Source organism: Gymnogyps californianus, chromosome 2 (genome assembly GCF_018139145.2).
Source record: "Gymnogyps californianus isolate 813 chromosome 2, ASM1813914v2, whole genome shotgun sequence".
Classification (NCBI taxonomy): domain Eukaryota; kingdom Metazoa; phylum Chordata; class Aves; order Accipitriformes; family Cathartidae; genus Gymnogyps; species Gymnogyps californianus.
The window spans coordinates 97,545,864-97,560,824 of NC_059472.1; the positions used below are offsets into that span (position 1 = coordinate 97,545,864).

General features: G+C 41.1%; 1 protein-coding gene across 3 annotated transcripts; it reads right to left on the bottom strand.

Moving 5' to 3' along the window:
* Positions 1–6,018: 6,018 nt before the first annotated feature.
* On the bottom strand, positions 6,019–13,945 carry LOC127013320 (transmembrane protein 14C-like). Of its 3 annotated transcripts, none has more exons than XM_050892128.1 (5): positions 13,764–13,945; positions 12,223–12,306; positions 9,709–9,810; positions 6,850–6,937; positions 6,019–6,654 (listed from the first exon to the last, which is right to left on the bottom strand). In XM_050892128.1, the coding sequence occupies exons 2-5, from the start codon at positions 12,296–12,298 to the stop codon at positions 6,597–6,599; spliced, it is 324 nt and encodes a 107-aa protein (XP_050748085.1). In that variant the 5' UTR covers positions 12,299–12,306; positions 13,764–13,945; the 3' UTR covers positions 6,019–6,596. The 3 variants fall into 3 exon arrangements, with proteins under 3 accessions (XP_050748085.1, XP_050748083.1, XP_050748084.1); XM_050892126.1 differs by lacking the exon at positions 13,764–13,945 and adding an exon at positions 13,321–13,587; XM_050892127.1 differs by lacking the exon at positions 13,764–13,945 and adding an exon at positions 12,538–12,555.
* Between the last annotated feature and the right edge of the window lie 1,016 nt (positions 13,946–14,961).

The window sequence follows — 14,961 nt, forward strand, 5'->3', positions numbered from 1 at the left end:
TGTAGGATAAATGCAATGCAGAGTGGAGCATCTAGCACACTGCTAAACACCAGGGGTATGTAACTACCCAGAGAACCAGAAAGATCGTTTTCACAACAGCTTTATAGATTAGGATACTTTCAGAGGATTTTAGGGTTGTCACTCTGTGCCCATTGTTGTGATTCTTGGGTTCTTACTCCCATCACAAAAAATTTCCCCTACCTCCCAGTTTAGGCTTCATTTGTGTTTTGAAAACAGAACTTGGGTAAGTGGACCAACCTCACTCTCACCTCAGAATATTTGAGGTCTTGTCATGACCCCACAGACCAGCAGGAATCTCAGTGGAGGGAAACTTCAGTCCAGAATTTAAAAGCGTTTACTTTGCCCCTGCTGCTTTTCATCTATTTTCTCTCCTCCTGGTGTTTGTTTTTCTGCCCTGCTGGCTGTGGTGCTGCATACTAATGGAGCAATACTTGGCCCATCCCCAGAGGAAGTTGCGCGCAGGTTTACCGGGGAACAGAGGAGCGAGAAGGAATTTCAGTGCATCCAATAACTCCTCTACTGATGGGATGCCTTCAGGTATCAGCAGGTAATTTGATCCCAGCCATTTCCTATCGTTATACCACTGCTGAAAGAGTACTGCCTCCAAAGAAACATATCGAACATCCTCTCCCTGATTATATACATACTGCAACAGCTTACGAAACTATAACGTTTATGTGTTTCTTATAGGTGCTTAGAGAAGGAAGCCTGTCCTGCTAAATCCCCTCTGCTCGTGATGCAGGCTGACAACCTGCAGACTTTGTTTCTTGCTGTAAACACGCATGTGAGAAAGGCTGGGCTGATCTTCCAGTACAGATAGGAAGCGATTTCCTTCACGGGGTGTAGGAAGAGTGGCAGGAGGTTTTTATTTTCATTCTTCATGTGATTATTATCAGATCCTTAGCAGCACTAGTCTGGGGTTGCACAGTATGCTTGGTGAGAGAAGGCTTTTGCCCCACGATCATTTCCTTTCATTCCTCAGGCCAGTGCAAAGGTAATAAAGAAGCGAACACTCATATTCGGCTGAGTGAGCAAAGGAACGTATTTAGTGTTCCAGGTCAGATAACTACAAGTGGGTAAACCCCAAATTAGAAGCAGGTGAGCACTGTTTATTGTTATTTATCCTTGCCTCCATCTCTCGGGGTGGGGTGTCTTTCTCCCCCGGCTGCCAGCTTGCCGGGCGGAGCGGCAGCCGCATCGGAGCAGCACTGCCGCCCTCTCTCGGCTCTGCACGCTGGAGAGCCCCTCCAAACCCTCTGCATTTCCAGCACAGGCAGCCGCTAACTAACAAACGAACAAAGGGAAAAAAAGAGAAAAAAGAGGGGGAAAAAAATAGAAAAAAAGAGAGGGGAAAGAAGAGAGGGGAAAAGAGGAAAGAAAAAAAGAAGGGAAAAGAAAGAGAGAGAGTGTTCTTCACTGAGGGGGTGGTCAAGCTGGAACCCTGGAACAAGCTCCCAGGGCCCCAAGCCTGTCGGTGTTCAATAAGCATTTGTACAACAATCTTAGATATATGGTTTCAATTTTAGGTTGTCCTGTGTGGAGTCAGGAGTTGGACTCAACGATCCTTGTGTGTCCGTTCCAACTCAGGATATTCTGTGATTCTAAGTATTAGTACTAAAACTCAATTCAACTTAGCCACAGTACTTGCAGGACAGGATCTCAAAATACTATGCAAATGGTAATATTTAATGAAATTAAAGAAGGGAAATAGGCATTTGTCCTGCCATAATTTTTCTCATTAGGTATTTTTTAAAAGAGTATTACAACAAGGACAGACTGTATTAACTACCAGCAATAAACCAGTATCAGATCTACCAATTCTTGCTTCTGGGGCGGGGAACGTGTTATGCCACGCACTGTGTAAGACAGCAATGTAGAAGACAGACAGGGAAGGGATACAGAAAACGTTATCTCCATTTCACAGGTTCAGAAGAGAAGCACAGGAAGACTGAAAGGAACACCCAGAGTCACTTGTGCGCTGAACTGAGCTGGGGATATGGCACAAAACCATAAGCATTTTGATCTGCTCCAGTGTGGCATTTCAAGGAAGCAGGAGAGATGTGTGCAGATGTCTCTCTACCATTATTGACACAACATTTTTGCCATTTTTACTTGTAGGGATTCTGGAGGAACAAAGACGTTCCTCCTTCTGTCATAACTGCCTGGAGGTTCTCCTGACCTTTTTTTCCCCTCCCATCCTTCCAGGTGACTAAACTGTGCAGTCAGAAAGCATGACTATAATGCCAAGAAGCCAGCAATTTTAACACCACGAAAGGATAATTGTGTAATAGTTCAGGCCATATTAGTTTCAGCACGGACTGACCCTCAGCCGGGGATGACACAGTGCCAACAGCTCCCAGCACAATGACTGACAGAACTGGGACATGGCAAATTGCACTTTCGAAGCCTGCAGCAGAACAAGAGCTAGGGGATATGCTTTGCATTAAAAACAGTCATGTACTATATTCTTAGAACAAGGGATAAAGTAGGACAGCACATGACTACTTCCCTTCTAAACCATTTCACTTGAAACATTTTCCATCCTCCTCTCATTCTCCTTTGCTAGTCTGTAAAAGACAATTGTCTGTACTACCAGTGTAACGTCACTTATATTCTTACACTATACTACAGATTTGTACTAAATTAAAGAGACTTTGCTACCTGCAAATGTCACATTAATTGAAAGAACAGCTTAGGGTGTGACATCTATCAATGGGTGAGTAAAAAGACTGCTTTTCCTCCCCTCAACTCAATGCTGCAATTGAGCCTCAGTACCTTATTGTTGTACTAGAGGTCTCAGTGTTGTACCTGTAAAGACTAAGGCGCAATCGAGGCACTCAAGAGTACAAGATGTTGACCCCCGCAAAAATCCTTGCTCACGTCTCCACTGACTGGGTGGTTTGTAACATTCCCAGCCTGTACATGCCCAGTGCTGCCCCAGCGCGAGCAACTGGGACACCGCAGGTAAGATCCTGAATGGGAAAGAACCTAGGGTTAGCCAGAAGTAAACATATAGCATAGGTGAAATTTAGGTTGTCCCATGGGTTTTCTACCTGGGCAGAGAGGAACCTGACGTAAAGGAAACTGACGTTTATAATAATAACTGACCTATTATAATAATATGGTAGCCACTGTTAGAAAACCACAACAGCTACTCTTAATGGAGACCCCGAAAGGTCAGTGTATGACATCAAAAGTGTTACGGAGAAACTGGTCAGATTAATTTCTACTGATGGGTGCTTAAGCTTAAAAATATCGAATATACCTCTGACAAGATAATTTTACTCTTTTTAAAAAGGACTTGTGATAAAGAATTTCATCTTTCTAAATGAAGAACAGTCTGTTATCTTAAACATACACAATATTAAGCGAGACTCTTGTTTTACTTTAGACTGGAAAAATATGCCAGGGACAGTCAAAGTCAACACAAAGTAACAAACAGCAAAAGGTAGCAGAAAGAGAAACAGGTAAGTGCAGCTCTGGTCAAATTCATAGCAGTTCTTTACATCCATTTCTCAGCTTCAGGATGTTTCTGTATTTTTGCCAGTTACTATTTAGCTTTAAAAGAAGACTAAAAAAATAGTTGCTCCTGTTCCCACAGGTCCCAGGAACTTTGCACTCTCTTCTCTGCTGCGGTATGGCTTCCCCAGGCAGCATTCCCCTTGTGGGATACTCCACGGCCTGAGGCACAGAGCCCTCTCCTGGGAAGGGAGCTTGAACGCATCCAGAGCGGGAACTGAAGGGAGACCAACATCTCTCACTTTCCAGGACTTATGGTAAGCAACTGCTATTACAAAGACAGGTACGCTTATACATCCCCCCTCACAAAGTCTAGGGCAAGCTCCTACTTTCAAGAGATCCTTTATCTACCAAAGTGAATAGGAAATTCCCTCCTCCAGTCTTCAGTGAGCCCCTCAAGAGAGGGGTGACATACTTGACATTTCCTATTGCCACCCAGCTGCCACCAGGCACTGTAGATGTGACAGCAACACGTGGAATAGAGGGCCTGAGTCTTCACTCTGGGAAATGAGGATTTGGTAACCCAAACTCTCTTCTTCCATCATTACTATCATGTATTTGAGTTCTGGAGGCATGACTAAATTCTGAGTTGTTGAATCCTGGTGACCCAGTCTGTGTATTCTAAAACTAGTTTCCTGTTCCTGTGCCTTGTTAAAAAAATCAGTACTCATTTCAGCTTGTGCTGACAGCTGATACTATAAGTAACATTAAACTAACATTTTTATTTTCAGAGTGTGCTTTGAACAGAGTAGCCTTAGTTTAAGAATTATTTTAACAGTTCATTTCCTAAAAATAACTAAATCACTCTTTCCAAACATTACATCCATACACAAGCTGACTTACAGCATGAAGTTTCACTGAAGCCATGGCATGGCCACAGTGAATTCAATGCAAAAGTAATAATCTCAATTTACACAGATACCACCCTCAGTGGAAAGAACCCACCAAAACCTACACAATAAAAATAGGAAAGAAAACTTGTAGTAGTATCTAACAAATGGCCTAAAAGCACAGGCAGTCTGGAGAAAGGATATTAATGTCTTTAATTCTCGAATGGCTCTAGAAAATTCTATAGCAGGGATGGAATTTTCTATTCAATTACATAGGGTGATTTAAAATATATAAAGGTAATTACAAAACCTCTGTTGGATTTTACTTACAGCATGGTCAAAAGAGACTATGATTCAACTGAGACTAGAATTTCAGACATGCTTTTACATGTTTTTAGTGTTGCTCCCTGCAGATCCATCATGTACAGATCAGGTTATTTACAGATTAAGTGCCTGGAAACAAGAGAGGTTACAATATGAAATATGTTCAAAAACCTGGAATTAATTTTATAAATTTTGCTAAGACAATTAGTAACACACAGCACAATTGGCCCAGCATCTATAGATCTGCTTGTAATTACTACTTTCTACTATGACAACTTTCAATCTATTACCATATGGGTTTCCATTGATTCACGACAATGGAAATGTCACTCTGGCTCAATACTGCCACTTTCAGAACAGGAAATACAAGCTTTGAAGTGACCAATGAAATGGAGCAATTATGTAGTTTAGTATTTGCCTTATGCAGTTTGAGAGAATTGTTACAAATTCCTTTAAGCACTACAAAATGGGAAGTGCGTAAGATGCAAGTTAATTTAAATCTGCTTTGCCATAATTATATGTTACACAGCTGACAAAGTTTTGATATAATCAATGGTTTAGAGGTCCCAAAGTAAAATCTTAAATAGTCACTACATAAAATATCACTTGAAAATACGAGTTACACACTGTAAGAACCCTAGTTTATCAATAATCATATATCACTAAAGAGTAAATTGATAAAGGATTTTCTTTCACACATTTCTTGCCTCTCCCTTCCATCACGGTGCTAAGCCCAGGTTAGCTGTGCCTGCACTAATAGAGCTGGGAGACTGAGCGCAGGAGAAGTGATCAAGGTTGGAGTCTCAACAAAGGCACCAGATGCCGCTGATGCCTCTTCCACACTTCAGTTCTCAGGCATCACAGCAGAACCAGGAACTCTCCTGACTCCAAGGTTTCCTAGTAAAGACAGATTTGAAGAGACAGCCACTTCCCTAAGCAATAAAAATAAAATGCTGATAGATTCTATTGCCAAATAAGCCTCTAAGATCAGAATTACATAGTCTTAATGTTAAGCTATTTTATTCTAGTTATACAGTCCTTTGGCCAGATCACATTCAACTGTTCATTTAGCACAGATCTTGCTAAATTAATCCACAGAGTAAGTTCCTTTCCAACAACTGTTTTATGCAGTGTTAATGAAGGCCCCTAATTTAATCTTCTGCCCCTCCATTTAAAAAGTGATTTTTAAATATCATTGAAAGACAGCACTTGGATACTAACAGTTCACTGCAAAGACTTCCAGTGAGAAGAAAACAAGAAGGTAAAAAAAAAAAAAACAAACCCTACCCCCATACACACAGAAAGGATACAAAAACATGCCAAATAAAGGTTTGTAACAGATTTTACTTGTAGAAAGGCAACATGTTAGCATCACTTCACAATAAAAAGGTTAAGATCTGTTTGGTATTATACAGACATGGTGTATCAACTCAGAATACAACAGGTAAAGCGTGCTGTAATACTCAGCATGAAAGGTATGAGATACACTGTTATATTTAGCCAATTACTCCTGCTGCCTCTTTGTGGATACTTGCTTAATCACAGGTCCTCTCTGCTTCGTACGTGTCAGCAGTATATTTTGGAATATAAAAACTGGAAGTGTTAAAATACACTGAAATCTGTCTGGAAAAATCAAACCCAGGACCAATTTCTCACTACACAATAATAGCTCTACCAGATCATTGAAACAAATGGCACCTTGTATGTAAAATATCTGTCCCATCATTGAAACAAATGGCACTTTGTATGTGAACTATCTGTCCCATCATTCTACTCCCCCTTATATAAAAAAAGGAAAAAAATTGTCTTGATATAGAAAATTGTTCCATCTTCTTGCTTCTGCATTCATGCAACGTCATTATCAGGTTTCCTTATCCAGATATTAAACTGTAAAATGGACAGTTACTTATCATGGGGCTTTTCCACCATCTTCAGTGCTAATCTTCCAACCATTAGCAAACTGTATAAGGGGGAAAAACACAGAATTAAACAATTATTTGTCAATTCATTTTCAAATACTTCCCATGTAACTGGTGCATGGAAACAAAAAAGATACACAAAATATGATTCACTCCATCTCAGTTTAATTAAGCAAATAAGAAATCACACATAGGAGGTCTTTAAAAAAAAAAAAAAAAAGTATATTGTGTTATACCTGACACCAGCAATTAGCCCTGCAGGCATAAATTTTCCAGAGTTGTAAAATCTTGTCCCCATGATGGCAGTCAGTGTTCCAGATGTAACTTAAATGAGAGATGATACAGTCCAGTCAGCAGAGATGCATGTGTGAGAGAGATGCTACAATTCAAAACTAACAGAACAGAGAGAAGCAGTAGCATCAAGTAAAAAGTGAAACAGGGTTATTTCATGTGATGGACTAAAAGAGTCAATAAATTGTGTAAACTTTGGAATGCCTCAGTACATGAAGAGTAAATATTCTAAATCAAGTTGTAGCAGACAGTGCACTCCATATGCTTCTGCACACACTCCTCAAATTTCTTTGTCAAAATGTGCTTCTTTGGAGACTGGAAGTAATCTATGCTACACTGCTCTGGAACTCACTCCTTCCCTGTGCACAGGCAAATCACTAAACCTGTGCACATAATTCCTCCACTTCTGGTAAAAGGGAGAGAGCATTTTCATGTCTAAATTGTAGTAATGTTCTGAGAATTAACTAATTTATGTTTGCAAAAGACTTCAAAAGGGAAGCATGCTACGTAAGTGCTAAGCATTACCAATCCATTTCAGCCCTGCACCACCTTCCACTCAGATCAGAAGGTCAAAGCTATCGACCCTGACCACTTGACATAGAGACAGGAGCCAGGTAGTTTCACTGAGCCAGTAACATAGAAAGGGCAATCCCTGGAACACTGTATCTCAAAGAAAGACTGAATGCTAAGAAAACTATAAGGAAAACATACTGATTAAATCCTTAGCATGCATCTGCTACCTAGTGGTAACAGCTACACACAACACGTTGTTGCAACCACTTTTATCGTCTACCATTGCTTCTATGTGATGACTGGTCCTGCAGGACCCAGCTCATCTTCAATCGTAGCCATGGCATCCTTCCTCCCTAACACCACCCTAAATATTGTCACTGACATCTAGCAATCTCATGTAAGGAGATACGTAAGAGACTAGGACCACAGTCTAACACACAAGAAAGAACTAAAATATTTCAGTATTCAAATGTCTCAAGCTCTAGTCAGTAGCCAGTCTTCAAAATATGCACACCTCACTAAATGTAATTTTGTCTAAAACAGCAGTAGAACACACCTTCTCCAAAAACTTTAAAGCATGAAAAGGAGGAAAAGACTCCATATACTACTGAATTATAGAAATCTATCTGACTGTCTCTCATATTTGGGAAAATACTTTGTCTCACTCCTCTTAAGCTTGCTGTATTTGCAGCTTATTCCCGTTATTTAGGCTTGACCACGCACAGCTTTTGACCTATCCAGTAGATGTGGAAGTGGACTGCACTGTAGACAATGCTGAAGTGGAGAGAAACACTGGGCCTTCCCCTTTCACTTCTGACTTTCACATATCAAAGAGCTCGATGCTATGTCACTGCTTCAGTGAAGAAATGCTATAGTCAGTGGCAGCTCTTTAAAGCACTAACTAAGCAGTGACTCTCCACAGTTAGCTTCTTGAAGTCAAGGAGAAGGGAAGCTCCAGTTCTGAGAAGAAGGAAGAAGAAATGGCATTACTGAAGCTTGCTTCTCCCCACGCATGCAACACCTTTATAATTCCACATATTTGTCATATATAAAAATAAGCCAATCACAATCTCTGCCATTTTCAGCAATAATAAAATAACCTGCTAGGTGTATGGGCAGTCTGCAGGGGAATCACACTTCCTGAAATGCTCCAGCCTCCTGCAGGATGCTGAAAGTAGGATCCAGCCAGAAAGAGGACACACAAAGGTCAGACATCAACTTACTAGCACTCCCCTTGCACTATGATCCTTCAAACACGGCAGTACAAGACAGATGCATGGTGGCAGGCACCAATTCAGCCAACCCTGGGGACTGAAACACAGCTAGTGCTAAAGAACTGTCATGCACTGATGTCTTCTACAGATAAGGAATGGAGAGGATAGGATACTACTGACACAAATACTGGCCAAAAGATTACATAAAACACATGCTCACAAGCACGTGAGATACAGCAGCCTAACAAGTGTCAGGCATCAGCTGAGCTACAGGAATTATCTACATAGATTTTCTCAGCCCACTTCAACTGCAAGGTACCCTAACTTATTAGCAAATGAGAAAAGTTCAAGTCATGTTATTTTGCAACTGGCATGAGCTTTAGGCACGCACAGGTTAAAGTGATAGGTGATAACCATCCTAACTTGATCACAACCCTGAGCTCTAATGGTAAATGGCAGAAAGACAAAAATTGCATTTTGGAGATTCACACCATACTACATACAAGTTTTTAAACACAAAATACTTATTTGATTTTTATTTTGCTGAAGGATGTGACATAATGGTGTTTGGTTTGATTATTTTTTTAAAATCACGTAAGTTTCACTTCATCCTAGCACACATTTTCCTTCACAACCTGTAGGTTTTTTGATGTTCAGAAGACAAACTCTAATAATAAATAACAGATATTTTACTCTCCTGTTGTAGAAAAGGAACAAAAATGTAAGTTTGAACTATTACCCAAAGCACTTTATACTTCTTGCAAAAGGGATGCAGGAATGTAGTGAGAAATCACTGAGCAAGACACACCAAGACAAGCAGTTTTCAATATGCATTCTCAACACATGCTTTAAAAAAATAATTGAGTAATGCTAACAGTTCACATTCCAGGGAGAGCAGTGGAGTTCGGCCACTAATGGAGATTTTTCACTAAAACACAAGTTTAAAGGTGGGATTGAAACTAGATTTATAACACCATCAGTTTAACTCTTCTGCAAAGACTTTTAGGTACTCATTTTAAGTATCCCCTTATTTTAGGGGAAATACAATCCCTTCTAATTAAAATTTTAATTACTTACTCAGAGAAATCCAAACATTATTTGGATTGTGTGACAGCTGATAGGCACCCAGTCCAGCCAAACTCCCAAAGAAAAGGCCAGCAGCTAGCGATGGGACGCTACCTGAATAAGTAAAAGATAATGCATTTATTAGAAGCTCAGAAATAAACTTGCTCATCAGCTTATCTGTTTTGTAAAACATCAACAACAACAACAACAACAACAACAACAAAAAAATGGGCATTCATTGTTATAAAGCAGATTAGAGAGGTTTTTTTCTTTTAAAATATTAAGACCATGCTGATCTGCCCCAAGAAACACATTCAAATACTCTTGCATAAGATACAAATAGCATTAGTATTTAATTCTTTAACAGCAAAGCCATTAATATATTTATGATGGAAAGAATGGCGAGAAAAACAAAAGAATTGGTGTGTTCTTTGTGCAAACTGAAGCACGTTGTTTCAACACAGTAATATCAGAATTTCTTGAGAGGCAGTAAAGTAGATGGATTATATAGTAAGGGTTTAAGATCAGAAAAAGGACACATGGATTGAACTGGGCAGGAGGGCATACAGACAAATAAAGAGTTGCCAAAGAAGAGAGTGGAGTTGAATAAGAGAGGTCATATCTCTTAAGTACACCTGAGATCTGATCCAAAGGTAACTGCAGACTTTGGAAGAAGGTTTCCTGGACTCACCTAAACTTTGGATCAAGTCCTCAGTATAAATGATAATGCCAAGCTACCAGAAGATAAAGGATACCACATCCAAATAGGTGATTTATAGATTATATCAAGTAATGAACTGGCATGACCACTGTGAGTGGTGAATGCCCTCAATAAGGCTAATGGAGAATTCAGGACTTAATGCTACTGAGGGTGGTTCTTTATATATTCCATTTTTCAGGTCACCTTTAAAAGACTCGAGATTGCAAAGCTAAGCTGATAAAGATCTCCTCTCAATGTTACAGGAGGATTGCATATTGCTACCAGAAAGTAATCATTTTTCAGTCATCAACAAGGCAGCTGTAACATTGCTTCAGATCCTGCTTTTGGTATAAAAAGCAAGAGATAAAGATGATAGAAAGCACCAGATATTCTTGTACATGTGCAAGGAAAAGATGTACACTCTAGTAAGTGGCTGCTCTGCACAGAATACAGTTTAGCAACCAACATGTGGTAGCTACAACTCTTTCCACAAGCCTGGGAGCCAAGAAATGGCCGTCATATCCTTGAATTTTACCTCAAGGCATTGTTTAAGCAGCTATGACACATGCACTTACTAGGACAACCACACCACCTCTGGCTCAGGAAGTTCCTGAGTCTCAAAACACTGGGACCCAGAGAACTTACTAAATGAAGAGAGAAAATCAATCAATCAATCACTCTTTGCTTGCCCTCTTCTCATGTTCTTCCCAAGGCACCTACTGCTGACCACTGTCTTTGTGGGTAAACAGACCTGGTTGTAAAAGAACAGATCACCATCTTAGCTCTATGGATGAAAGTTCCATTTTCTTTTGGTTTCTCCAAGTTATTAGTAGGGATACGATAGCTTTTTTTTTTCCTCCCTACAAGTCACCATACAAGTTTCTGTTCCCCGTTCAAAAAATCCTGTGACCTGGATTCCCTTGCCTCAGCATGACCATGTCCTCCCATCTGGGACCGAAGGATAAGACAGACACCTACCATTTCATAATGGCCTCAGAAAAATACATATGCAATTAGTTACTTAAGTTCTCAGTATTGTCGCTCCTGCCCTAAACTCCACTCACAGCCCAAAGGATAAATCAAGCCAATAGAAAACAGACTGGAACAGGCATTAGCATCTGTGTAGTCAAATGCGCTGGTAAGATTCTTACTGACTTCAGCAATGAACCTTCATATCACAAATACTAAGATGGCTTAGGGATTTTCGAAGCTGAACAAGACAGTATTGCAGCAGGGATGAACCCACAGTTCTGTCCAGAAGAGGGCAAACTCAGAAAAAGGTCAGGAAATGAAAGCAGTAGGTCAGAGGGTAAGATTATGATGCAGAGCCCAGGAAAGGAACAAGTTTAAGGACTGATTTGCATTGTTCAGCTCTACTTGGAGAAAGGATCCTTCTGAAAACTCTCTGCAGCTTGCAGTATACTGTTACCATCAAACATTAAAATGAGATTAAATCTCTAGGGAAACAAAATGGTGATTTATGTCATTTGAAGATACAGAACATTTATAGAATGCTTATATTTAAAATAGCAGGGAAAAAGCCTTTCTGAAGCAAACTTATGTCAGTTTGCGCAAAGAGCACAACGCAGAGGCAGGATACCAGCATCCACCAGAAAGCAGATTGTGGGCTTATCAGCCCAAAGCACCGACTCAACCCGAAAAGCACCACACCCCAACAGCAGCAAGTTATCAGCACATGGCACAAACTGATAAATTTTATATCCGCGTGAACTTCGAGATAGAAGGCTTTCGTAAAAAGCCGCCCAGCTCACAAAAGTTATTAGGGGGCGCGCTGGGAGAGGGAGGCGCACTTTCCCGCACCGTACCTGCTTTTGCATAGCCAATGAGCCCTCCTGATGCCACCAGGGCGGCGTAGCCAAAGCCGAGCCAGTCCACTGCCATGCTGAAAACTGGAAGAGAAATTGGGGTGAAGATCAGTATCCTTTAATTTTTTAGGGGAAAAAAATAGCATTTTGCCATGAGGGGCTTTTCCACGAGCAAGGCCTGCCTAAAGCCTAAGCCCTAAACCGAGTCCAAGAGATGAAAACCCATTTGTTGGGAATGCAGCCCTAAGGGCGGCGAGGCGGACTTCGTGGTCAGTCCCGCCGCCCCGCCGGGGAGGGCACGCAGGCGGCGCTCACCTGCCCGGCGGCCCCGCTCCACAGCAGCCCGGGGCGGAGCAGGCTGCGGAAGGGGAGGCGAGGGAGCAACGCACCGCCCAAAGCTTCCCTTTTCCGGTTGTTCTGAGAGAAGAAATTAAAAAAAAACCCCACCCCCCCAAAAAACCCAAAACCAAAACAAACCCCCAAAAAACCACAACTGGCGGGGTAGGGTGCATCCCGCAGCCTACCTGCAGAGCTGCGAGTAACTCCCCCGGCCCCGGCGGGGGGGGTATCGAGGATGCCCGAGCAAGCCCGGGTGCCTACAAATGAGGAGAGACTTGAGTGCAGGCAAGGTTTTGTGTGCTTGTTCAGCGAGGGGCAAAGCTCCCTCATAACTGCATTCGTGTGCACCCAATCTATCCTAGTCCTGTAGTGTGGGTATGTGGTACAGCTGAGAATTTGGGGTTGGTTTTTGGTGTGGCATGAGCTACAACTCTGGGCAGCCTACAGGCCACTTCTAGCTTTGATCAGTAACTTCAGTATAGCCCTTTTATGGAAGATGTAGAGGATTGCTATAATCTTCAAATTACAAGCACAGCTAGTGCAACAGAAAAAGGAGTCTTCTGTTGTAGAAGTTAGGCAACAGTGGGAGATGGAAAACATCTTGTAAAGAAAACATTTTGCATTTTTTTTTAATCTGGAAAAAATGTGGAGATGTTTATAACTGTCTACAAAGATAAACTTTCTTTTTTCAAGTGCTGAAACTAGCTTTCTTCAGGTAAATTGTGCTGCATGATTTATTCCAGTTGCCTATGCACTTACCTCCCAGAGACATTTAACCATACAGAAAGGTAAGAGCACTCCTCCAGCCAGGTCCCTGAGCTGAGGGGCTTCAGTTCCTCTTCATAACAGAAGGTACAAAACATCAGAGGTCTGCGCTTTCTGCAAAATGCAGCTTTCTCTAGCTGCTTTTGAAATTTTCCCATCTTTATGAATAAGCCTAATGGTCAGAAAGCGGAAAGTAGTTTAATTCCCTTGTTGGCCTAAGTGATTTAAATAGAGATCTCCTATCTCCCTGAAAAGTGCCACAACCCACACAGACCTAAGCTATACTGGATGGGGTTCCCTTTTGTGTTCAAGCTATGTAATGGCTATGAGGTTCAAGTTTCACTGGGCTCTGCTTTGTAGTCCAGCACTGGGGTTCCCCAAGAGGGGAAGCAGGAAAATTGGACGAAATCCACAGCTGCCAGAGCTGCTGAACTCACCTGGGGCTCAGCTGACATGCTGCTCGCTAGGCTGCTGTTTCATCCAGCGATGGCTTCATCTACTCTACTGGTGTCACGCACACTCACCCTTTCAGACACAGGAAGAGCTTTCTCACCACTGACATCTCCTCTCTCTCTGCACTGCTGCCTCCCCTCTATCATTCTAAGCGGTTCCCTGAAAACTAGAATGGAAAACATGCTGCAAAGGAGATGTGCACAAGGAAACAACAACAACAAAATTGCCAAGTACTGGTTAGTAGCTGAGCATTCATTCAAGGTATAGAAAATATGAGTTCTCCTCTCAGGACTGTTTCTGTATTTCACCTTAAAAGCTGTTAGGAGTTGTCTTCTCTGTCTCCAGTTCACAAATTGTTCCGAGCCTCATGAGATGCCTAATTCTTTGCTACTACACAGGGAGTTAGGATTTTTACAGATGTCTAATATTTACTTGTAAGTCTAAACCTTAGAACCAAAATTCTGTGGAATTTTTACTTCTTAATTCTTAAAGTTATGTGCAGACTGGATTTTTCCTGGTGCTTATGAGAGCTTGCTTCTGTAATTGTGGCGTCCATGGCCATGAGCTCATGTTCTTAAAAATTCAAACAATAAAAACTGTTTTAGTAGTGGCAGCCATTTTGTCAAGAACAGATGTAAGATAAGCACTATAAAACAGACATAACACTTTACAAGTGAAAACACTTCACACAATTCTCTTATTTAAGCTTATACTAAGTCCTATATTTACTACAGGAGCCTTGTTATCAATTAAAAATCTGATTTGGTACCTTTCCTGCCAAGTCCACAAACTGTTTGAAGTCCTATATTATTTGCATGTGTGTGTGTGTGTACACACACCTTCAGGGTATTATTAAAGTTAAAAGCTGTGTAAGTTCAAAATAAAGTACAATCGAAATCCCTTTAATGTTGAATTAAACTGAGCTCATATAAAACAACTATACTGAATATTCAGACAAGGGGTTGTGATCATTTATCTAGATAAGGGAAACAGTTACAGAAGATAAATACAGACACCCACCTCCAAGAAAACACTGCCATTGTGACATGAACAATCTCGTAACAGCACCAATGATGCTCACTTTGTTTCAGTGTCAGAGCATACGCAGAGATGAGCCGGAGTTATATCCTATTTTACATCCCTAAGACAGCCTGCATTCCTCCCTCCAGATTTGGCTCAATC

What these genes read in the sequence shown, in the direction of transcription:
- LOC127013320 (XM_050892126.1), bottom strand. An exon ending in TAATGTTTGGATTTCTCTGA is followed by an intron (nt 6,938 to 9,708) that starts GTAAGTAATTAA and finishes CTCTCATTTAAG; the next exon opens with TTACATCTGGAACACTGACT. An exon ending in GGGCTAATTGCTGGTGTCAG is followed by an intron (nt 6,655 to 6,849) that starts GTATAACACAAT and finishes CCCCTTATACAG; the next exon opens with TTTGCTAATGGTTGGAAGAT.